The sequence below is a fragment of the Eulemur rufifrons genome, chromosome 2 (genome assembly GCF_041146395.1).
Source record: "Eulemur rufifrons isolate Redbay chromosome 2, OSU_ERuf_1, whole genome shotgun sequence".
NCBI lineage: Eukaryota > Metazoa > Chordata > Mammalia > Primates > Lemuridae > Eulemur > Eulemur rufifrons.
This window is the reverse complement of record NC_090984.1, coordinates 7772536-7796409: the sequence shown is the minus strand read 5'-3', so window position 1 is coordinate 7796409 and position 23874 is coordinate 7772536. Positions and strand designations below refer to the sequence as shown.

The following is a 23874-nucleotide window of genomic DNA, read 5'->3' as shown; positions in this document are numbered from 1 at the left end:
CAGGTGCAGGACACCAGGCCCAGCTACTTTTTCTATTTTTGGTAGAGATGGGGTCTCGCTGTTGCTCAGACCGGTCTCGTACTCCTGAGCTCAAGCGATCCCCCCACCACCACCAGGAATGCAGACGCATAGTCCAGCGTCAAGGGAACTGCAGGGGACAGGGAGACTGCCGGAAATTGCTAGAAAGCACCCACAGAGGAGTCAGCCATAACCAATGAAGATCAAGAACTGTCTTATTGTCTCACTTCTCCTCCCTTCTCCACCCCTCCCTGGTGGGGACACAAATAGCAGCTGGCAACGGAAAAGAGGGAAGAGTGGAAGACCCATGTCCCCTCCCCTTCTGTAGCAGGTCCTAGCTGAAGGAGAGGGGAGACCATTCTCTCCACATCGAATTCTAAACATTCCAGCTATTGAATTGTTTTGTTTGCTTCTGTTGGGACTCAGAAAACAATACCCCAAAATAAAGGCCTTGAAACAGCCTCAGAAACAAACAAAAAAAATCTCTCTCTCCCTCCTCCTGCCCTCCTGTCTCTCAGTCCCGTTCTCCCCTGAAGCTAGCCATAAAAATGAAAATCCCTCTTCCCCAGGGTAGGTCATAGAAACCGAAAGCCCTTTTCCCCAAAGCCAGCTATAGAACCTAAAAATATTACTCTAACTTTCCTTCTGCCTTCCTGTGTAAAAAATTAGCCACAAAGAAATTATCTGACCTGCCTTGTTTGACTATAGGGCGTAAGACCCCCATTCCAGAGAAGGTCCTGCCCACTCCCAGGAGGAAGGAATGCAGGCTCAGGGAGTCGAGAAGAATCTAGACAGACAGGCCTTGCTGGGTTTCTCCACACGTCTATTAGCATTAGATTATATCCTTTTTGTTTAATCATATTTCTTTGTGATGGTTAATACTTTATTAAACCTAAGCATAGAAAGGAACAATATCTGGCCAGGCACAGTGGCTCATGCTTGTAATCCCAGCACTTTCGGAGACCGAGGCAGAAGGATCACTTGAGGCCAGGAGTTCGAGTCCAGCCTGAGCAACATACAAAAACATACAAAAATTAGCCAGGTGTGGCCCACACCTCTAGTACCAGGTACTTGGGAGGCTAAGACAGGAGGATCGCTTGAGCCCAGGACTTTGATGTTGCTGTGAGCTACAATCACGCCACTGCACAGAGTGAAACCCTGTCTCAACAAAAAAGGCGGGGGGGGGGGGGGGGGGGGAGGGGGAGGAATTTCCCCTGTGTCTCTGGATCTTCATTTTGAAGGCTCCCATGTACACATTAAATACATTTATATAATTTTTCTCCTATTAATCTGCCTCTTGTCGATAATTTTCAACAAACCTTCAGAGGGCAAAGGAAAGGCTTTCTGGTGTGCTTAACGTGACAATAGCACTGTATGTTACATAAAAATGAAATGAAAGGACAGGCATGGGGTCTGATAACATCTTCATCCAGGGCCAGAGGAAGGTGACTCACTTTTTTTTTTTTTTTAAGTTTAAATGGATGGAAGGAAACAAAAGTAGAATTGTGTTTGGGCTATGACAGTAGTTGTGCCTGTTCAGCAAACAAATTACTCATCTTACTGGGGAATAAAAAAACAACTAACTCATTGGAGCCCCAAGTATTACGGCACCAGTAGATCAGGTTTTTTGGTAAACTCTACGCAACAATTTTCTCACAGCCTCAAAGCCAGAGTGGCTGAGAATCAAACTGAGTTCTGGGAAAACCCAAAGCTTGTTACAATCCCACAGCAAATACCAAAGGCATCAGGAGTGAGCACAAGAAAAATGAAACCTATGTCCATATAGACTTATCCATTGATGGTCATAGCAGTTTGGCTCATTGTATTTTTTTTTTTTTTTTGAGACAGAGTCTCACTCTGTTGCCCAGGCTAGAGTGAGTGCCGTGGCGTCAGCCTAGCTCACAGCAACCTCAAACTCCTGGGCTCAAGCAATCCTCCTGTCTCAGCCTCCCGAGTAGCTGGGACTACAGGCATGCACCACCATGCCCAGCTAATTTTTTTCTATATATATTTAGATTTCTATATATATTTATATTTTCTATATATATATTTCTATATATATTTTTTCTATATATATTTTTTCTATATATATATATATATATATATATAGCTGTCCATATAATTTCTTTCTATTTTTAGTAGAGATGGGGTCTCGCTCTTGCTCAGGCTGGTCTCGAACTCCTGAGCTCAAACGATCTGCCCACCTCGGCCTCCCAGAGTGCTAGGATTACAGGCGTGAGCCACCGCGCCCGGCCTGGCTCATTGTATTGCCTAACTGGAAACGGCCCAGGTGTCTATCAACAGGTGCGTGGATGAACAGATTGAATATATTTATACAATGAATAATATTCAGCAATAAAAATGAATGAGCTACTGTTACACCCAACAACAAAAAGAATCTCAGACATTATGCTGAGTGAAAGAACTGTGAAATTTGGCTGGGCGTGGTGGCTTATGCCTGTAATCCTAGCACTTTGGAGGCCAAGATGGGGAGGATCGCTTGAGACTCCCGCAGCCTTTGCAATAACAAGACTCCATCTCTACAAAAAATTAAAAATTAGCCAGACATGGGGGTACACACCTGTAGTCCCAGGTACTCAGGAATCTGAGGCTGCAGTGAGCTACGATGACACCACTGCACTCCAGCCTGGGTGACAGAGCGAGACCCTGTCTCAAAAAAATAAAACAAACAAACAAAAAAACTATGAAGTTAAATAATTCCAACTCAAAATAATTCAAGCTTAAAGCTGTTGGAACTTTTAAGTACCCTGAGCCGTCACAGGAATGTGGCTATGTGGCCTGAGTCATATGGCATGCAGCTACACCTTGGTCCTTTTTCCCCTGTAAACAATTAAAGATCAAATGGCACCAGAGATAAGACACCCCGTCCCTCAGATCATGACCCCTCTCAAAGTAATCTTCCTTGAAATGTAGCAATCAGTAACCAATCATTTCGCTGGGGCATATACACTGGTTTTGTGTGGAAAATGTTAACATCCTGCTAAAATTTCTTGAAAGCTTACCTTCTCTACTTTGGAACGCTGACCCCATTTATTTGGAGTTGGTGTTTCCAGGTGGCCATCCTCAAGCTTTGTCCTTGAACAAATCTGAATCTCATTATTTAAGATTGACAGAACCCTAGCTCAAAAGAACACAGATGGTGTGTTTCCATTTATATGAGACTCTAAAAAGAGAAATCTAATCTACAGTGACAGAGAGTAGATCAGGAGTTGCCTGAGGACAGAGAAGGAGGGATTAACTGGGAAGGGGAACAAGGAAACTTTATAGGGTGATGGAAAGTTCTACGTCTTGATTGCAGAGGTGGTTACACAGGTGTGCAAATGTGCCAATACTCATCAAAGTGTATAACTAAAATGGGTGCATTTTAGAAAGGCAAATACCACATGATCTCACTTCGGTAACTCTAAAAAAGTTGAACTCAAAGAAGTAGAGAGTAGAATGGTGGTTTCCAGGAAGTAGGGGAGGCAGTGAGGGGCAGGATTAGGGAGATGTTTGTCAAAGGACATAAAATTTCAGTTAGAAAAAATGAGTTCAAGAGATCTATATCACAACACAGTGACTATAATTAATAACAAATGATGTACTATATTCTTGAAAACTGCTAAGAGAATTAGCCATTTGTAGTGTTATTGTCACTTTAAATTATCCTGAGCCTTGAGAGGAATGAGGCTATGTAGCCTGGGTCACATGCGGCACACAGCTTCAACTTCTGCCTTTTTTTCCCTCCTGTAAATAATAATTACGACCAAACAAGAGCCCAAGAGATAAGACCTCCCCTCATATCCCTGCCCATCCTCACGAATTTTAAGTATTCTCATCATAAAAAATAAGTATGTGAGGTAATGCATGTGTTAATTAGCTTGATTTAGCCATTCCACAATGCACACATATTTCAAAACATCACGTGCACAATAAATGTAGACAACTTTTATTTCTCAATGAAATAAATGAAATAAAAATTTTTAAATAAATAAAAATAAAATGGGTGCATTTTACTGTACTTAAATTTTGCCTCAATAAGATTGACTTAAAAATTTTTTTAAATATACAAACAACATGTCACATAATGTCATCATTTACCTAAAGCTGAAAAATTAATAAACATTGATCAGACCTACAAAATTAGGTCCAGTCATCCACTGAAAGTTCAAAAAAAGGCAATAAAGAAAAACAGGATACCCAAAGGCAGCCAAGACTCTCAGAAAGGCATTGGGCATCAAGCACCTGACCTGAGGCTGAGAACCCGGAAGTGGGCGCCCAAACAGGAAGTGTGGCAGGAGACATGATGCAAACTACGCACCTTGCCTGACTCTTGGCCCCGCAACCTTGGCCCGCAACCCGGAAGTGTGGCCCAGCCGTAGCCTCCAAGAGCGCATGCACCCCACGTAGCTTGGCCAATCGGGAAGGAATGAGGCGGGCTTTCGCACGGAAATAGTGTTCGCAAACAGGAAGTGTGGCAGTTCACTGCCTTACTGCGGGCGAGTACCATGGAGGCCTACGAGCAGGTTCAAAAGGGGCCCCTGAAACTCAAAGGCGTCGCAGAGCTCGGCGTGACCAAGCGGTGAGGCCCCAGGGCCCGCGGGACTCCATCTTCCGTTCCCTTAGACCTTTTCCCCTGACGCTCTGACTCATCCTCGTCCGCCCCTTCTCTGTACCCCTTCCCAGGAAGAAGAAAAAGAAGGACAAAGACAAGGCGAAACTCCTGGAGGCGATGGGGACGAGCAAAAAGAACGAGGAGGAGAAGCGTCGCGGCCTAGACAAGCGGACTCCTGCCCAGGTGGCCTTCGAGAAGATGCAGGAGAAGCGGGTGAGGCGCAGGGCAGAGCGCGAGTGGTCGGGGAGGCTGGGGAAGCCCAGCGCCGGCTGACTCGAAGTCGGGGTCGGCGCTGGGACGCTCGGAGGAGGGCGAGCGGTCAGAGGGAACCTTGATTTCGGGAAGAAGATGTCGCGTGAGTGAGAAAGGGGTAGTTCACAGCCGGGGAAGATCCGAGGACGCAAAGACGCCCCCCTGGCCCGAGTTGGAGGCAGAGGGGAGCTAGGGCGGCGTTTAAAGGATTCCAGTACTGTGGCTCATTGCCCTGTGACACCAGGCCAGTGACTTTTTTTCTTAACGTGCCCCAGTTTCCTTATCTATCTGTAGGAGTCAGGATAGTACTTTCTCTTAAGAGAGTTGGGAACTTTGGATGAAGTAATGCAGGTAAAGCATCTGGCAGTAGGTGTGGCATAAACATTTAGTGGATGATAGCGGTTGGTATTCTCTAAGTCACCATAAAGTCTGTTTCCATGGCGACTTTGGCAGATTCAGCCATGTTGTATTTTAAAGCTCCAATAAATTATTTTGCTTGATATTAACCACTTAATAAATTTGGGTGATACGGGGCAGAAGAGGCCAGGCAGGGTAAGACAGATAAGCTTAGCCCATTATTTTGGGGAAAGGGATAATCCATTTAGGTGAGAGGCAACCCCCTCACCACCACCGCTGCCACACACGCACATATGGCAATGTCTGGGACGTGTCCAGGTCATAGCTGGGCATGAGTGCTACTGGCATCCAGCGGCTGGAGGTGAGGGATGCTGCTGCACGTCCTACAATGCACAGAACACCCCCCGCTCCCCCAGCAAAGAGTGATTTGGCCCCAAATGTCAATAGTGCCAAGGCTGAGAAACCCTAACCCCATTCTAGGTGTACAATGACATTGGGGAAAGTTAACTCATTATTCCCGAATGTAATTCAGGCATACAGAAACACATGGACCCAGTAGCTCTGACAAGACAGACCTGGGTTAGACTCTACCACTTGTTAGTGGTGTACCTCTGCACGAGTCAGTTACCTTCCACTGAAAGTAGGGCTAAAGTCTACCTCTTAGAGCCAGGCATGGTGGCTCGTACCTGTAATCCCAGCTACTCAGGAGGCTGAGGCAGGAGGGTTGCTTGAGCCAGGAGTTCAGGGTTATGGTGAGCTATGATGACACCACTGTACTCCAGCCGGGGCGACAGAGCGACACTTTTAAAAAAAGGAAAAAAAGAATGCGAAGGAAGAAAGGCTGATGAGAGTGGGTCCAAGAGAATGTGGGGAAAGACAAGTAGAGATGAAGAATAGAAATAACTCTTTGGAGGAGATTATGATCCTTCAGGTGGACAGAGAAATGGACCTGTAGCTGGAAGGGGGTAGAGAGTGAAGGGGAAATGTTTGTTGCTGTTATTTAAAATGGGAGGTATTGCAGTGTGTTTTGTTTGGCCTAGAAGAGAAAGAGTCATGAGAGATGCAGCAGGTGAGAGAGAAGAGGAAGAGATGTGGGCAGGGCCAGGTACAGTTGGGAAATGCAGATTCTCCTGTGGGCACGAAGGCTGTTCAGCTTCCAGGCTCATGGGAGAAGGGCCCACAGGAACAGGGGCCTGGCATCTCCAGGCCCATCACCAGCTGTGCAAGCTGCTCCTCATTCTGTCCATCTGTGAAGTAGGGTTGGTGACAGCACCAGGATACCCTGTGAACTTGGTACCTGGGGAATCTGGAGTTGGGGAAGGGAGAGTAGAGCGGGCCAGGGGCCTGGTGTCACGTGACAGTCAGAAAAGTCAGTGTGGTGTCTTGGGAGGAGACCCAGGCCTCAGGTGGGCTCACGGCAGCAAGAAGAGAGGCAAGGATGGACAGAGGGAGGTGAGGGGGGAGCAAAGGAGAAGAGGAGGGACAAGGAAGGGCAGCCAGGTGGCAGCTACCAATAGTATCTCTCATGATTCTTTAGGTTGACTGTGTTCAGCGGGGTGGTTTTCTTGCTGACCTCATTTGGAGTCTGGTGCGGTCAGATGGCAGCTGGGCCTGGAGTCCTCTGGAGGTGCAACTGAGCTGGAAGAGCAAAGATGGCTTTGCCATCACTTGCCTGGTACCTCAGTGCTGCTTTTGTGGCCTCTTCACCCGGGTCATCTTATCCTCCAGGTCCTGTCTTTCCAGCAGGGCCATCAGACTTCCTGCACAGTAGCTGGCTTGCAGGCGCATGAAGCCAGAGTTGCCCGGTTGTCTTATGGCTTCAGCCCAGAACTGGCACTACATTCTGTTGAGTTAACTGAGTCCAAAGCCAGCTGTGTGTGTGGCCTGGGGACTGCATAAGGGATGAACAGGGGGCAGCACAGCTCCTGGGAACCACCAAAGAGTCAGCTACAGTCACCCTACCAGTAAGTGGAGAGCCAGGTGCAGCCCCAGGTCTGTCTGGCTCTGCATCCCACACTCTCAACTCTTACCAGGTACCAGCCTTTCCAGGTATCATCAGGTGTTTGGAGTGAGGGTTAGAGCAGGACGTGGTGCAGGATGCACACTCCAGAATCACACTGGGGAGGGTGACGTGCATCTTGTAGCCCTTCTGGGCACTGTGACTGGCCATCAAGATGGATACTGTCACTCGAACGTCCACTCTGTGTCCCCTTTACCTCCCTCATTCTTCATCCTTCTTCAGACTCCATCTTGGCTTTGTTTTCCTGCAAACTGGGAGTGCTGTCAGTTGACTAAGGATGCAGGAAATGCATGAACAGCTGCCAGCGGAGTGTGCTCACAGATACATACTCAGTCAACACTTGTACATTTCCTGTTACTCATGAGGCTGGGACCAAAGGGCTACTTGACCCTGGTTCCCTGTTGGGCTACCTGAGTGGAGTTGAGGGAAGGGAGTGAGGTGTACAGCCTGAAGCCTCCAGCTGTTCTATATGTGAGAGCCAGGCTGGCTGAGGCTCCCACCTTCCATCCCATGCCAGCCTGGACTGCCTTGAGCTTGGGCACTCACCTCCATGTCTCTTCTCTCCCCAGCAAATGGAAAGAATCCTGAAGAAAGCATCTAAAACCCACAAGCAGAGAGTGGAGGTAAGTCACCATGCCTGGTGTGGAAGACCGAGCCTTTTAGGGTCCCATTTGGCCCCAGAGGCTGGGAGCCATTGGAGTGGGAAGGGATTTGACCCACCAGAAGTGACACCGCCCAGGGTTCAGGTGTCTAAAAGATCTGGCGAGTGGGTTTGAGAGGAAGGGCTCACTCAGGAGAGACAGGATATGGGAGGGGCAGGGGTGGGCAGTGTCCCATATCTGTAGCACCTTCCTTGGGTCCACGCTGACACAGGCTTCCTCCTTCCCGTTCCCAGGACTTCAACAGACACCTGGATACTCTCACGGAGCACTACGACATCCCCAAAGTCAGCTGGACGAAGTAGCCTCCTGGCCCCGGGTACAGAGCAGCATCGAGGCTAAGCAGAAGGCCAGGTCAGGGTTATGTTTGGCTCCTGTGGTATTTTCTAGAAACATTGCTTTACACACACCCTTTCATCTTCTGCTGTGGCAGTGCTTTTCGAAGCTGTGTAACCTCATTCTGGAACTTGATTAAAGACAGACTGTCCTTTTACTCAGGTGAGGTTTCTTGGTAGCACACAGAAGATACACCTTTTTGGTTTGAATGGAAAGTTTTGAAGGTTCATCTAGAGGTGAAGGCCATTTCTTTGTGCCCTGTAAAAATGATTTTATCCCTGAGTCCCAGCTAACCCTCTGAGGCCAGGCCAGCTGTCTGTCTTCACCTGGATGAGACGACTCCACAGGATAAGGAGCTAACGCAAGCGTGGTCTGCAGTGTGCAGCCTCCTGTGGGCCCCTGCCCTTCCAAGCCCCTCTAGCTTGGGGCTCGTGCTGTTCTCCCCAGGCGCCAGGAGGCCACTGGCAGCTTCGTGGCCTTCACACTGCCTCCTCAGCCACCTGGCCAGTGAGACAACACAGCCTGGGTAGCAGAACCACCACCCGAGACAAGGATGGGGTATTGCCATGGCAGGCGTTGCTAATCAATCACAGCACTCTTTGTAATGGAACCTGGACACGGCCTGCCTCACAAACCTCAACCCAGGCTCCGAGCAGCCTCTCATGTTTACTCAGAATGGGCACGTCACACGGAGCCAAGTGTTGAGTTTGGGGCTGTGCTGTGTAAACTGGAATAAAGCAAAAACCAGTTATTAAATACAAGTCTGAATGTCTTACTATTACTATAGGCTAATTGTTATTGAAATGCTTCCTTTTGGATTTATGGCATGTGAAGAAAAGTACATGCTACAAAACAACTCAGTTTGGAAAAGCTCAGGTGGCACATCTATTTCCACCTATGGGTCGCACCTAAGAGAGATGCCCTGTAAAAATGATTTTATCCCCGAGTCCCAGCTAACCCTCTGAGGCCAGGCCAGCTGTCTGTCTTCACCTGGATGAGACGACTCCACAGGATAAGGAGCTCTCATTAGTGGTGGCTCTTTTTGGCAGTGATTCTCCCATTGCCTGGTGGAAAGATAGTTATTTTAGTTATCCATCACTGCATAACCTCTCCAAAATATAGTGGCTTAAAACAACAAGGATATATTATGTCTCAAAATTCTGTGGGTTGACTACTCTGCTAGAAGATTCTTTTCCATGTAATGTGGTTTACTTCACCCATGTAGCCACATTGGTGTGCCTCGGGCCAGAAAGTCCAAGATGACATCTTACCCTCCAGGGTGTCTCCCCACATAGCCTGTCATTGCCCAGCAAGTCACATAGCCAAACGCAGAGTCCAGGAGGGAACCACACAAGGGCATAGACGCCAGGATGTGTGGTTTGTTGGGGGCTGTCACTATTACAGTCTGCCCCAGCTGCCACACATTAGAATCTCCTGGGGAGCATTAGAACCACTGAGGCCTGAAACCCATGTCTAGAGATTCTGTTTTAATTGGTCTGGGGTGGGGTTTGGTCATGGGGATTTTTTTAGAGCTCCCCAAATGACAGATGAATCAAAGTTTGAGAAACCCTGCTCTACCATAATAGATATGGTCTAATCTGCATTTATTAAGTATAAATAGCAAGGTTGAGATTCAAATGTGACCTGAGTTGCCCCCACATGAAGAAAAAGGGGTCAGGAGTAATTTATGTGTAAAGACAGTGCTTACTGTGGATGGTACCCTTGAGATTTGAGAGTCTGTTTCCTCAAAAGACATCCAGTCACTTCCAGCCCCCTTGATACTGATTTTTAAACATCTAAAACAAAATGCCTGGAGCAAACCTGGGAGGAAACGCTCTATAATGAGAGGAGCCACCTCTCTTAGGTGGTTTTTCTTTCTGCCGTATACTTTTTGGCATTTTCTCAGTCTTCCTTCAGTAAATGTGTACAGTTTTGTGCTTAAAAAAAGATAAGTTTTTCTAAAACACTACAATAAATTGGGCAAAGTATGAAGCTAGACACAATAGGGTTCTTTATACATCACATCTGTCACTGTTAACTCTTGCTGAAGAGGCCCTGATGTTCTTTCTTAGGCAGTAATCAGTCACAGCCCTGACGTATTATCAGATTCCTTCCAGAGCTTATTCACTGGACAATCAATATCAAAAAGCTCCTCTTGGCTGCTTGCTTTGGCAAGAATACTTCCAGCCCAGGATTCACTTAGTCATTTTAAAATATTCCAGGTTTGGTGTTTTTTTTTTGCCACAGGGTCTTGCTCTGTTGTCCAGGCTAGAGTGCAACTCTTAACTCCTGGCTCAAGCAATCCTCCTGCCTCAGCCTCCGGAGTAGCTGGGACAACAGGCATGCACCAGCACACGAGAGTAATTTTCTATTTTTGTAGAAACGGGGGTCTCGCTCTTGCTCAGGCTGGTCTTGAACCCCTGGCCTCAAGCAGTCCTCCTGCCTCACCTTCCCAAAGTGCTAGAATTGCAGGCATGAGCCACCACACCCAGCCCCCTTTTTTCTTCTCTGGATTTTCTCGCAATTACATCTCCATTCTAAGCAAAGTATATATAACCACAGAGTTGCAAAAACCATTTTTCCAAACCCCAACAGAGATAGGAGGGAAGATAAAAGATATGCAAAAGGTGGGCAGCCTGGATAAATGGCTCTGATACTGCAGGATTAGGATCGCCAGGGTACCGTGATGGTTTATTGGAACAGAAGGCAAGCATTTCTCCACAGCCCAAGTGTTCATAAAAGCAAACTAGATATAATTCAACTGATTGATCAGGGGCCACCGTTTGCATTACCCACGTGGTCACTAACAGCAGAAATAAAACGCAGTGCTTTTGGTCTTGGATCAGGGGGCGTGGTTTTCATGAAAACATTCCGGGCAATAAACAGGATTTTATCTCATTCATTGATAAATGTTGTGTCATTGCCATTCCGAGAGTGTTTGATCTCTTTCCAAGTCACCACCGCCTAACCCTTCCCCTTTTGACTGTATGCTTATTTATTTCCTAGATTCTCCCACCAGATTGTGAGCTCCATAGGGCTGGGCCCCAAGTGGGTGCCACCACCAGGCGCTGTCGCCTAAGCTTGGCCCACAGGAGGTGGTTTCCCGCGGCCCTGGCTTCATTGCCCCGCCCAGCAACCAGAGGGTGCCTGGTTCGTCGGCCCCGCCCCTCAGGGCCTCATGCCCGGACGGTGGGCAAGAAATACAGTCCCGTGGGACATATTGCGCCTGCGTACATTGCGTCCCGCGCCTGCGCATTGTTGGCAGCTCCTCCCCGACCGGACATAACGGTCCGCGCGCGGCTCCTCAAACCGGAAGTGGAGGCGAAGTGTCGCGGGGCGCGCCCGGCCTTGCTCAACGCCCGGCAGTCTCTGCCGTCGCCGCCACCGCCCTCGGCAGCTGCCGTGGCCTCCCGCAGCCGCCATGTCCGCCAGCGCCGTCTACGTGCTGGACCTGAAGGGCAAGGTACTGACGGCTCCCTACCCTCCCCGTTGCCGGGCAACCGGCGGGGCCTCCCCGGACACACGGGGTCCCACCCTGTTGCTAGGTAACCGGCCAGCGGGCCCCACCCTGGTGTTAGGCAAGAAGGCTGGTAGTCTTGTCCTGAGGGCCCCACCCTGTTGCTAGGTAACCGGGCGGGGGGGTCTTCAGTCTGGAAGCCCCGCCCCGTTGCTAGGTAACGCGGTGGGCTGCGGCGCTGAGTTGCCTCGTGCCGGGGACCTGGGCCCAGGCTTGGGCAAAGGACCCGGAGGACTGGCCGCAGCCGGGCACCCGGGGGCTGCGCGACCCTTGGCCGGGGGTGGTGAGGCGTGGCGGGGACAGCGTGCCCTCGAAGGCCCGTCCCACCTTCTTTGGGTGCAGCAGCTTCTGTTTATTTTGCACTTTCTCCCCGTAGGAATTTCTTAACGCGCATTGTGACTTTCAGTTAGTTGCAAGAGTTCGATGGGGTGGGTGGTGGAAGCACCATTTTACAGAGGGAGAAACTGAGGCACAGAGCGGCAAAGCAACCTGCCCAAGGTCACACTGGTCACAGAGAAGCAGCACCTCCAGGAGTCCGACCCCGCATCATTTGTCCATTCCGTCGCTATCTGCGGAACATCCACTGAGTGCCGGGCAGGGTGCTCAACCTTGGGCTGCCTTGTTTGAGCAAAAAACTGCCCTGTCCTTAGGGAGCTCATGGGTTGGTGGGGGAGATGGTCACTAATCTCCAAGGGCACAAATAAATGTAATTTGCAGTGGTGGACCAGTGAGTGTGTCATGTCAACCAGGGGATGAGAGAGGGTTTCCTGAGAGGCGAGCGACAAATCGCACCGACACATGAGAGAGTTGGACATAAACTAGGACCCAGACATCTTCCCCCAGGGGTACCTGAGAAAACTTACAGGAGGGATCATTTACGCCTTTCAGGAATGGGCTGCTTTCTTCCCCCAAGTCCATCCCAGGTGGAAGGCGAGTGACTGGCCTCTTACCTGTGGAAGCAACAAGAACCTGCCTAACAATGTTAAGCCTGACATTGCTCAGCCATTGCTCAGCAGGAGAAACAAATAGGTATCGGGTCCCAGGTGTGGGGGCAGGAGCTCGGAAGCACTTGAGAGTGAGGAGGTGAAGTGGCTGCCCCTTCCTGCCCTGCCCACAGCACTTTCCTTGAGTTCCCTGAGTGGGTACCTGCCCTAGATGCCACCCAAAGTCAGCAACTGGTGAGCGCCCGTGCTGGGCTTCCTTCCCTGGCCTTCTTGGAAGCAGGGAAGACACCCTTCCTAGAGGCGTGCCAGGAGTTGGGAGGGTGCAGTGTTCCTCCTGTCCTCATAGCATGATTCTTCTGCCCTGGCCACCGCCTTCCCAGAGGTGCTAGCAGGCTGCCTGTCCCAGCTCGCTTGTTCCTTCAGCAAACAGCTCTCAAGTGCCCAGCATGTACCCAGTCCTGTGCCAGGCACAGGGTATACATCGGCGCCAGCTGTCTCACCGTGGCTGTGGAGTCAGAACTAAGCCCAAAACCCATCGCTGCTGCTCAGCTGTGTGACCTTGGGCAAGTGCCTTCTCGTCTCTGAGCCCAGCTTTCCTCACTGGTGAAGAGAGGCTTTTGTGGGGTTTTTGCTCAGACTTGCTGAGCGAACGTATGCGACAGGCTCCGCACTGCCCTTGGCTCATGTTACATGTTGGCCTCCATGGGCCTCTTGGCCTGGCAGGGGGGTCACACGGAAGCAGAGGTGTTACCCAACAGTTGGATCCAGGCAGCCGCAGGGGCCAGGGACAAAGCCCCAGGTGACACAGTTGCCCAACCTCGTCTTTGGCCAGCAGACGGGGAGGTGGTTACGAAAGGCTTCCTGGAAGAGGGGGATGCTGGAGCTGGGTTTGGAAGGTGACCAGGTGACAGTCCAGTGGAAAAGAGGCATCCCAGTGGGCACGAGGGGTGAGGGACAGCCCCTGGGGCTGGCGAGCCGGAAGTCCTGGGTGATGCTGGCACCTGGACTGTAGGTGTTGAGAATGTCCAGATGGGAGAGGGGGACCAAGGGGGCCACTTCAATCCCAGGAAGGAGGAGCCACTGCGAGCAGGCTGTAGCCTGGGAGAAGCATGAACAGACCTGCCTTTCGGGAAGCTCCCCAAGGCAGCCGTGGGCTCCCCTCCCCCCCAGCAACCATGATGCCCTTTATCATTCCTCTGCCTGCGGACCTCATGTTCCGAAAGTTTGCCTCCCGAGCAGACTGCATTTAATCACAAATACAGCAACGGCACATCAGGAAATGTGTGCCCACATGTCTGTCTGCCAAGCAGCGCCTGTGATCACCAAGGAAACCAGCGTGGCCACGTGGAGCTGGTAGAAAGCCCTCCCTGGACACCTCTCCGCCTTATCTTCTTTGCGTCTCAGCAGCTTCTGACACCACTAACCACTCTCCCCTGCAGCACTTCCCTCCTGGGAAGGAGGAGCTTCCCTCTCTCTCTCTCTCTCTCTCCCCCCCCCCCGCCTCCCTCCCCTCTCTCTCCCCTCTTCCTCCTCTTCCTCCTGTTTCTCTCACCGTCTGCCAGCCCCTCCTCTTCTGTCCTCCCTATGGCTGTTGAGCTGCTCAGGCCCAGGCATGCCCCCCCGCCCTGTCCTGTCCTTCTTCTTGGGTGGGCTTTGATTCATGTCAGTGGGCCAAAAACTCTCAGATTTGCCCAGAGCACTTACCTGGAGATTCACGGGCCTCTGGGACACCATGGAGGTCCCACAGCCACCACAAATTCAGCATTCCCCCCAAATGAACTCCCTTTACCTGCCTTCTCCATCCCAGTGACGACATCGGCCATTCAGCTGTCTGCACTGGACACCTGGGCAGCATCCTCGCCCCCTTTCCCTCCGTACCCCCACGTTCACTGCGCAGACGTTTACTGGGCAGCTGCTATGGGCCAGGTCCTGTTCTGGGTATTGGGACATAGCTGTGAACAAGACAGAAGTAGTCGCTGTTCTCAGGGAATGCCAGACCGTAAATGAGGATCCAAATGTGTAAAGTGGCGGGTGACAGGGACAGTGAAGATAAAGCAGGGTCAGGGTCGACAGGGGTGGGATGTAATCTCTCAGCCAGGGCAGCAGGAAGACTTCTTGGAGGAGGTACTGACAGGCCGACGCTTGAGAAATGAGAAGAGCCAAGCCAGCATTCTCAGCAGAGACTGCAAGTGCAAGTGCAAAGGCCCCGGGGTGGGCACAGACGGGGGTGGCTCAGACACCAGCTAAGGGGCCAGGCTGGCTGGAGTGGAGTGAGCCAGGGCGGTGTGGACAGAGGTGTCAGAGGAGCTCTGAGCAGCCAGGTCTTTGTGAGCCACCTGGACTCAGTGCCAGGGGAGGCTGGGGTAGGTTGTAGTTTCAGCAGGGGAGAGACCTGATCCAGCTTCTCTGTAAGAAGCTCCAAGTAGAGCCTCTGACTTGTCACCTCCCTCTCTCTGACCTGTCCCATGGGCCATAAGGAGAGACAAGGAAAGGAAGGTGCTTTCCTGCTCTCTCCCTGGCTTGAAAGAATAAAGACAACATATGTAATGAAATGATGGGTTCTGAGGCAGATGGTTCCTAGGATGGTCAGCTCAACAATGACGTCCTGCCACTGGCTGTCCTTGTGGGCCCCGAGAGTGGGGGTCGCTCCAGGCAGCATCTCCCAACCATAGCCGTGCCCAGCCTGGTAAAGCTTCCAACCTCCTTTTTATTCCTTCGCTGTAATTTACATGTAACAAACTGCACTTATTTAAAATGTATGGTTTGATGAAATCCGTCCTGTGTGTACCTGGGAAGCCCTAACCACACCTCCCAAAGCTTCTCCCGCCCTCTTTGCTGTCCAGCCCTTGGGCTGTTTCTCATCACCATTTCTAAGGTTTTATGTAAGTGCAGAAATGCAGGATAAGCTCTCTTGTGTGATTTCTTTGACTCGGCACAGTGACTGAGATGCGTCCGTGTGTTGCTTGTCTGTTTGCCGAGGAATGGTGCTGATGGTGTGCGCAGGCCTTGTTTGCACGTTCACCTGCTGAAGGCCATTGGCAGAGTCTCTACTTGGGGACTGTGTAAATTCAGGCTTCTGTAAACATTTGCGTGTTCGTCTTCCTGCAGACGTATGGTTTCACTTCCCTTGTGTAAACGCCTAAGAGAGGAACGGCTGCGTCATATGGTAACTCTGGATTAACTTTTGGGGGAACTGCTAAACTGGACTGAAGTGGTGGTCCCATTTTACGTTCCCATCAGCAGAGGGGGTTCCGGGTGCTGTGCGTCCTCACTAACCCGCAGGCTCTGAGAGAGACCAGGAGGAGGGCTTCTCCTCTTTAGGCCACAGGTGGGTTCCAGTAAACGAGAACCCTCAGCAGGGAATGGGTGCCCTGACAGTGGTAGGAGAGCAGGGTGCGTTAGCACGGGAAAGGCTCTGAGAAGGTCTGTGTTGAGAGCCTGTGGGGCATTGCTTAGTCTGGTGTCTCTGAGCGACTGGGTCCCGGACTCTTGCCCCAGGGCCCCCTTCCACCCGTCCCCTGCAGTGGCCCCTGTGGAAATTCACTTTGGGAAGTGCTCTCCTCAAGGTGGTCTCTGAGAGATGGAGATCCGAATGGCCCCTGGTCTCACCTTTTCACAGACCGGGGTCATGATCAGTGTCCGCAGAGGGAGGCGGGCTGGCATGTCTCACCCTCGGGTTGTAGAACTCAAAGTGAAAGCATCTTCCCTCTTCCTTCCCCACGCCAGGTGCTCATCTGCCGGAACTACCGCGGCGACGTGGATATGTCAGAGGTGGAACACTTCATGCCCATCCTGATGGAGAAGGAGGAGGAGGGGATGCTGTCACCCATCCTGGCCCATGGGGGCGTCCGCTTCATGTGGATCAAACACAACAACCTGTATTGTATCCCTTTGCCAGGGCAGCTCCTAGGGGACTCCTGTGTGTGCACATGGGCACGTGCTGACAGCCACGAACACCTGGCCTGGCCCAGGGCTGGCTCCGGCACAGCAGGAGCCTCCAGACACAGCCCTGTCCCCCTGGAGCTCCCTGCTGCCTGAGGAGATGGGCAGAGAACACATGACATGGGTGACGGGTACGAAGAGAGGATAGGGTGTGACGGGGACCTCATCTGGCTCGGGGACCCAGGAAGGGAGGTGACATCCTGGAGGAGACCCTCAGGAATGCCAGGCTTCTGCCAGCTGGAGGAGCAGGCAGGCACTAGGCCCAGGCGAAGCATCTGCAGGGGAAAGTGAGGCTTGTTCCAGAAGCTTCAGTTGGGGCGGCTGGAACCCAGGAGAGGGGTGCATGGCGGGAGCAAGACTGAAGTGGTCGGCAGGGTCCTAGGCCTTGAAGGACATCATCTTAAATGTGATAGGAAGTTTTTGGAGGGTTTGAAGCAAATTTGCATTTTCTAGAAGTCTCTGGCTGCTGAGTGGGGGCCAGACTGTTGGGGACGGGGCTGGACTTGGGAGGTGGCGGGCAGGCTGGGGCCAGTGTCCAGGTGGGAGGGTACTGGCCTGGTGCTCCCCTGTACAAAGAAGGGGAGAGACCGCTCGCCACCCCGCCCGCCCTTCCTGCCCGCAGGCCCCTGTGGAGCCCTGGCCAAGCCAGTTTTCATCCACGAGGTCTGACCGGCCACCCCACAGCTTTGATCAGACCTCCAGACACATTGCGGTGCCCACGCTACTGCGGGCAGGGCCTGGCTTTGAAGCGGACAGTCCCCTTCGAGCCCCAGCTCCAGCAGCCACAGAATGGGAGGCAAGTCCCTCACCTTGCCACAGTCCAGTGGGAGCACTGACCCCTCGCTGCAGGACTGTTGGGGTCAGCCGAGCTGATACGTGCACATTGCACCCCGCAGATGTGGGATCCATGCCCCTTCCCGAGCTCGTGGAGACACTCAGGGCCTTGCTAGTACAGTATGGCCCACAGGCAAGAGCATCCCCTGGGAGCCTTTTGGAGATGTAGGGTCCCAGGCCCCCCAGCCCTGCCCAGTCAGTGTCTGCACTGTAGGGAGATCGTTCCTGGTGACTTCTGTGCGCATCGCACTGTGGGCTGTCTGGTTCGGGGCCCTCGTCTGGCTCCCTGTGGCGTGCCCCTGTTTAGACTTCACCTTGCTCTGGAAGGCCCTAAGGACAGCTCTGAAGGGTAGCACAAGCAGCCTGTAACCCCGAGAATGAGCCCCACCCCCTACCCACTCAGGGAAGCCCCCTAACCCAGCAGCTGGGACAGGTGCCCTGTGCCACTTGTGATTCTCTGTGTTAACAAGCACTCCCTGGGGGCTGGGACCATGTCTGGCTGGTGACTGCTGTGTCCCAGCCTTGGCTCAGACCAGGATCTTGGTGACCCACCGTGGGCCAAGTAAATGTCTGGGAGTGGGACTGGGGAGGCTCTGAGCCCAGTGTGGGGGTGGGGAGTTCCTCCAGGAACTGGGGTCTGCGAGGCAGCAGCCCAGGCGTCTCAACGCTCCTTAACTGCGGCTGCTATGCAGTGGTTGCCACTTCCAAGAAGAACGCATGTGTGTCACTGGTGTTCTCCTTCCTCTATAAGGTGGTGCAGGTGAGTCTTGTCAGAGGGGCCACGGGGGGTGGGTGGCAGTTGTCTTGACTCTGCTTTTAGGCCTCCCCATGCATGGGCACCCAAGCCAGAGCTGCCACATCCCTAGGGAGTTCTGGGACTAGAACCCCAGGAAGTGGGATGGGGGAGCCCCCACCCCCCACCGCCTGTTGAATTCTGTGGCCTTCATTGCTCCTCCACCCTGGTGAGGACGAAGGTGAACAGGAGAAGGTGGGGCTCAGAGCAGGGGTGTGCCCTGACCATAGGAGGGACAGGCAAGCCCCCCAGCCAGCTGTGGAAGGATTTCTGGTGAAAACTGGGGTTGGAGAGGTGGAATAACAGCAGGATGCAGAGCCCAGCTCAGCTCAGAATCTCCCTGGGGACTCTCAAGGCACGCATACCCCAGGCCTGCCTTGGAGAAAATTGACACATGCCAGGCCCAGGCTGACAATGAGATGGGGCAACAGCAGCACATACAAAGGCCCTGAGGAAGGAGTGTGCGTTGGGCAGTCAGGGAACATCAGGGAGGCCAGTGTGGGACAGCTTGTGGGGCTGGACCATGGAGGGCTGTGTGGGCATGGGGGTTTCATTCCACATCTGGTGAGAGGTTGCAGAGGGCTTTGAGCAGGACACTGAAAAGACCTGGTTTGACTTAAAGCAACCTCTCTGGCTGCTGAGTAGGGGAAGAACTTGAAGGCAGTGAGGAGGCCGCTGCAGGCTTCCAGGAGTGCCGATGGGGGCCTGGCCAGGTGGGGCCGTGGGGCTGAAGAAAGCTGGGAATGGGGCCCTGGAGGCCTGGAGTGGGCCCAGGAGAGCTTTTGTCCCTCAGGTGGTGCCGCCCGTGCAGAACGTCGGCAGCAGGGGCAGGGGAGCGGCGCATCTGCCTGGGAATCCCCCAGGCCGTCACTCTGGGGCAATGGTGCCATCCCAGGCGGGCCGTGCCTGGCTGTGCTGCCCATGATTTCCAAGCAGAGGCCCAGGCGACTGCAGTCCTCGAGTGCCCAGGGATGCCAGCAGAGGAGGGAGCACGGGGATGCGGGCAGGGGAAGGTTCTCCTCCCCAAGTGCTGGGTGTTTCTTTCCTGTTTTAGTGACCTTCCTTCCTTTGGTTTTAGTGCTAACAAAAGAGCTTCTGCCGGGTGGGCATGGTGGCTCACACCTGTAATCCTAGCTACTTGGGAGACCAAGATGGGAGGGTCACTTGAGGCCAGGAGTTCGAGACCAGCCTCAGCAAGAGCGAGACCCCCATCTCTAGTAAAAATGAAGAAATTAGCTGGGCAACTAAAAATAGAAAAAATTATCTGGGCGTGGTGGTGCACACCTGTAGCCTCAGCTACTCGGGAGGCTGAGGCAGGAGGATCGCTTGAACCCAGGAGTTCAAGGCTGCAGTGAGCTATGATCATGCCATTGCACTCCAGCCTGGGTGACAGAGTGAGACCCATCTCTAAAAAATAGGAAAAAAATTAACAAAAAAAAAGAGCTTCCTACAAGCCCCTCTTCTTTGGCATCCCTTCTTTAAACCCTCTGCACTTTGCATTGAAATGGGGCAGACGTGCGCACACGTAGCTGTGCAGCCCGGCAGCTTACCAAGGCCAGAAGGTGGCTCTGGCTCTCACCTGAGTCCCTGCTGACTCAGAGGCAAGGGGTGACTGTTACAGCCTGGATTGAAGGAAGCTCAGGAGGGCCACACCCCTGGGGAGGAGAAGAGACGTGGGGTCAGGATACGCACTTCTGACCAGGCTTCAGAGGATGTCTGCGGCAGCCCCAGCCAGCTCCCACGACACGAACAGCCACTGCCTTCCTCCTGCCCACTTTCCCCGGCCCTGTAGCACGTCACCAAGCCTAGAAAGTGGGCAAAAGGGCTGTTGGCTGGGGCCTCAGGGCAAGAAGGCAAATGCATTTGTGCAAGCATTCGTTTAGTTCTCATCCGTCTTCTCAACAACCCGCCTGCCTCCAACGCCACAGGTGTTTTCTGAGTACTTCAAGGAGCTGGAGGAAGAGAGCATCCGAGACAACTTTGTCATCATCTACGAGCTGCTGGATGAGCTCATGGACTTTGGCTACCCCCAGACCACCGACAGCAAGATCCTGCAGGAGTGAGTGGGCGGCATATGGCCTGGGAGGTCGGGCCTGGGGGGGGCGGGGGCAGCATGATCCTGACGGCATCAGGTTTGGAAACGGGAGAAGCCAATGTTGCCTCCCCATCCACCCTCCCATCTCCAGCCGTGTACATGTTTTTACTAAGTTGCCCTCAGTGGTTTGGGATCCTGTTTTCGTTCAACATCCCGTTATAACAGGAGTGTTTTTCCTGTTGCTGGGTCTTTATTTTCTGTCCACTTAGATGTGCCAAATCCCTTGCTATTAGGGAGTTACCTGCCTTTGTTTTTATTGTCGTAATGAGACTGTGATCAACATCTTCCTTCTTTGGAGTCCTGCCCCTCAACAGCCCACGTGGATTAAGCACTTCCTGGGGGCCAGGCCCTGTACAGCTCACTTTGCGATTTGCAATCTCCCCGTGCAGCCTCTCCCCACCGTACAGGGAGCAAACAGACGCACAGAGATGTCCATGTTCCCAACCACTGCGCCCGTCGCCCCCACAATGGGATCCGGGTTGCCAGGGTACCCTTGCAGGGCTCAGTCCCATCTGCATGTCCAGCAGGGACAGGGGAACAGCTCACCCCCACTTGTTTTCCTCCCCAACACTGTCTCCCTTGGCCCCCCAAAAATTAATGCTTTACTGTCATTGTAACTTGAGTCTGTTGGTTTTTTGGAAATTGTTAAGATTTTCTTGTATTAAGCACCCCCAGGTGGAGCCAGAGGCTGCCTTTTCTGGGGTGTGATGAAATTGAGGGCCTGTTTGCAAGTCAGCTGGGACCTGCCCTGTCCCCACTGCGGCCCTGCTGAGATATCAGGGCCTGAAGCTGTGGTGTTGGTGCAGGTGGCCCCTCCTTAACTCTGGGTGTGTGGCCCCAAAGGTACATCACTCAGGAAGGCCACAAGCTGGAAACAGGGGCCCCGAGGCCCCCAGCCACCGTCACCAACGCAGTGTCCTGGCGGTCCGAAGGCATCAAGTACCGGAAGAATGAGGTGTTCTTGGACGTCATCGAGTCCGTCAACCTCTTGGTAGGCTTCCTTTCTTTCCTTCTTCCTATAAAATTTTGTCTCCTTCATGATAGAAATAAACCCAAATAATATTTTTAAACCAGCAAAGCCCTGAGAACCATGTAAGTTCCGTGTGGTAGCAGATCAGGATTCAGTTTGGGCCACACAGTGAAACTTGAACTTGTTTTATCTTTATTAGCTTTTGTTCTGATTTAGAATCAATACATGAACATTGTTTTTTAAAAGAGCAGTAGATCAAGTTAGAAAGCGAAGTGCTCCTGTAACCAGGAAGACTGCCCCCCTGAAGATGCAGTCGCTGTCAGCCTTCTGGGCCTCTTCCTTTAGATACACAAACATTTTTCTGTAAAACTGAGCTCCTAAGATGTGGTTCTCCGGCAGCTTGGGTTTTTTTTGTTTTGTTTTTGGGGTTTGTTTTCTGTGTTTTGTTTTACTGTTTTGTGTATGTTTAGGTTTTTTGCTTAATTTTATTTAAGTTATGAGTACAGTTGACCTTTTGAAAATGAATTTTGCTGCTTGTACAGATTTGTCTACCCATCACTGCAGTCAGGCCCAGAATCTCAGAACCTCCCTCGGGCCGCCCCTTTGTCGTCCTGCCCTCTGCCCTTCCCCACGCCCTGGCTACCACCAGTCTGTTCTCCATCACCGTAGCTTTTGTCTCTTTGAGACTGTCACGTGAATGGTGTGGTGTGGCACTGTCATTGTCATTTTGAGATTGTCGTATGAGTGGCATCATACAGTGTGTGGCCTCTGGAGTCTGGCCTCTTTCACGCAACATAATGCCTTTGAGATTCATCCAAGGTTTGTTCTGTGTGTCAAAAATTTGTCTCTTTTTTTATTTATTTAGATTTATTTTATATTCTGAACCACAGCTTGTTTCTCCATTCACCCGTCAAAGGACGTTTGGGTTGTTTTCTGGTTTGTGGCAATTATGAATAGAGTTGCTATAAACATTTTGTGTACAGGTTTATGTGTGGACATAAGTTTTCATTTCTCTAGGGTAAATACCCAGGAGTGGGATGGCTGGGTCACGCGGTAAGTGTATGTTTAACTTTATAAGAAACTGCCAAACCATTGCTATTTTGCACCCTCACCCGCAGCAGGGGAGAGTTCCGGTTGCTCTGCATCCTTGGTCAGTGCTTCTATTTTTGCCATCCTAGTAGGTGTGTTGTAGTATCTCATAGTTTTAATTTGCATTTCCCTAATGGCTAATGATGTTGAACATCTTTTTATTAATATGTGTTTCTTTGTCATCCATATATCTTCTTTGAAGAAGTGTCTCTTTGTGTCTTTTGAGCATTTTTAAATCAGGCCATTTTCATATAGTTGAGCTTTAGAATTGTATGTTCTGGATGTAAGTTCTTTGTCAGGTATGTAATTTGCAAATATTTTCTCTCAGTCTGTAGCTTGTCTTTTTATTCTATTTAGCAGTGTTTTCAAAGAGCAAGTGTTTTTAATTTTGATGAAATCCAATTATCAAATATTTTTTGTTGGTTGCGCTTTTGGTGCCATGTCTAAGAAGTAATTACCTGGGTCATATAAACCTAAGGTCATATAAACCTAAGTCATATAAACCTAAGTTTTCTTCTAAAAGCTTTATTTTTATAGTTTCACATTTAGATCTATGATCAGTTTTGAGTTAAATTTTATATAAGGTGTGAGGTTCGTATCCAAGTTAACTTGTTTTTTTTTTTGCATATGAAATAACTTTTTGCAATTGTTCCAACACCATTTTTAGAGAAGACTGTCCTTTCTCCATTGAATTGCTTTTGCACTTTGGTCAAAAGTAAATTGGCCGTATTTGAGTGGGTCTGTTTCGGGATTCTGTTCTGTTCCATATCTATTCCTTTGCCAATACCACACTATCTTCATTGTTGTAACTGTGTAGTAAATATGAATATCAGATAGTATGATTCTTCCAACATTCTTTCTTAAAATTATTTTAGCTATTCTAGTTCCTTAGAATTTTAGAATCAGCTTGTCTAGATCTACAAAAATCCTGCTGGGACTTTGCTTGGTATTGTGTTAGCTCTATAGCTCAGCTTGGGGAGAATTGATACTTTTACCACATTAAGTCTCCCAATCCACGAACAGCATATGTGTTTGTGTGTGTGTGTGTGCGTGTGTGTGTGTGTGTGTGTGTGTCTACATATATATATACACACACACACACAATATATGTAAATATATATGATATATATTATTTACATAAATATTTGATATATAATATATATTATTTATGTCATCTTTGATTTCTTTCCATCAGTGTTTTGTAGTTTTTACCATGTACATCTAGTATTAGTTTTATACCTATTTCTTTTTTTTTGAAGCTGTTGTATATTGTATATTTTTAAATTTCAGTTTCCATTTGGCGATCACCAGGGGATAGAAATATGACTGATATTTGTGTGTTGACCTGGTATCCTGCAGTTTTGCCAAACTCACTTCCTCTGGAAGTGTTTTTTTAGATTCCGTGGGACTTTGTACCATAGATGTTTTGGCTG

At 50.8% G+C, this 23874-nt stretch overlaps 2 protein-coding genes across 5 annotated transcripts in view; both read left to right on the top strand.

The window, feature by feature from the left end:
* The first annotated feature begins 4503 nt into the window (after nt 1–4503).
* FAM32A (family with sequence similarity 32 member A) lies at nt 4504–9202 on the top strand. 2 transcript variants are annotated; one of them, XR_011236194.1, is made up of 5 exons: nt 4504–4600; nt 4705–4846; nt 7832–7885; nt 8158–8510; nt 9175–9202. XR_011236194.1 is itself a non-coding variant. In XM_069494524.1 (4 exons), the coding sequence occupies exons 1-4, from the start codon at nt 4527–4529 to the stop codon at nt 8224–8226; spliced, it is 339 nt and encodes a 112-aa protein (XP_069350625.1). In that variant the 5' UTR covers nt 4504–4526; the 3' UTR covers nt 8227–8999. The 2 variants fall into 2 exon arrangements, 1 of the variants encoding a protein (XP_069350625.1); XM_069494524.1 differs by lacking the exon at nt 9175–9202 and having other exon boundaries at nt 8158–8999.
* Nucleotides 9203–11557: 2355 nt separating this feature from the next.
* The window catches only part of AP1M1 (adaptor related protein complex 1 subunit mu 1), a 29521-nt gene continuing 17204 nt past the window's right edge, over nt 11558–23874 (top strand). For 2 of the 3 annotated variants that reach the window (XM_069477234.1, XM_069477235.1), the window contains exons 1-5: nt 11601–11720; nt 16445–16601; nt 18187–18254; nt 20216–20346; nt 21226–21373. In XM_069477234.1, the coding sequence (XP_069333335.1) occupies nt 11679–11720; nt 16445–16601; nt 18187–18254; nt 20216–20346; nt 21226–21373 (546 nt within the window). In that variant the 5' untranslated portion in view covers nt 11601–11678. Of the gene's footprint in view, nt 11721–16444; nt 16602–18186; nt 18255–20215; nt 20347–21225; nt 21374–22369; nt 22406–23874 lie in introns of all 3 variants that reach the window. The other variant, XM_069477236.1, reaches the window with a different exon arrangement.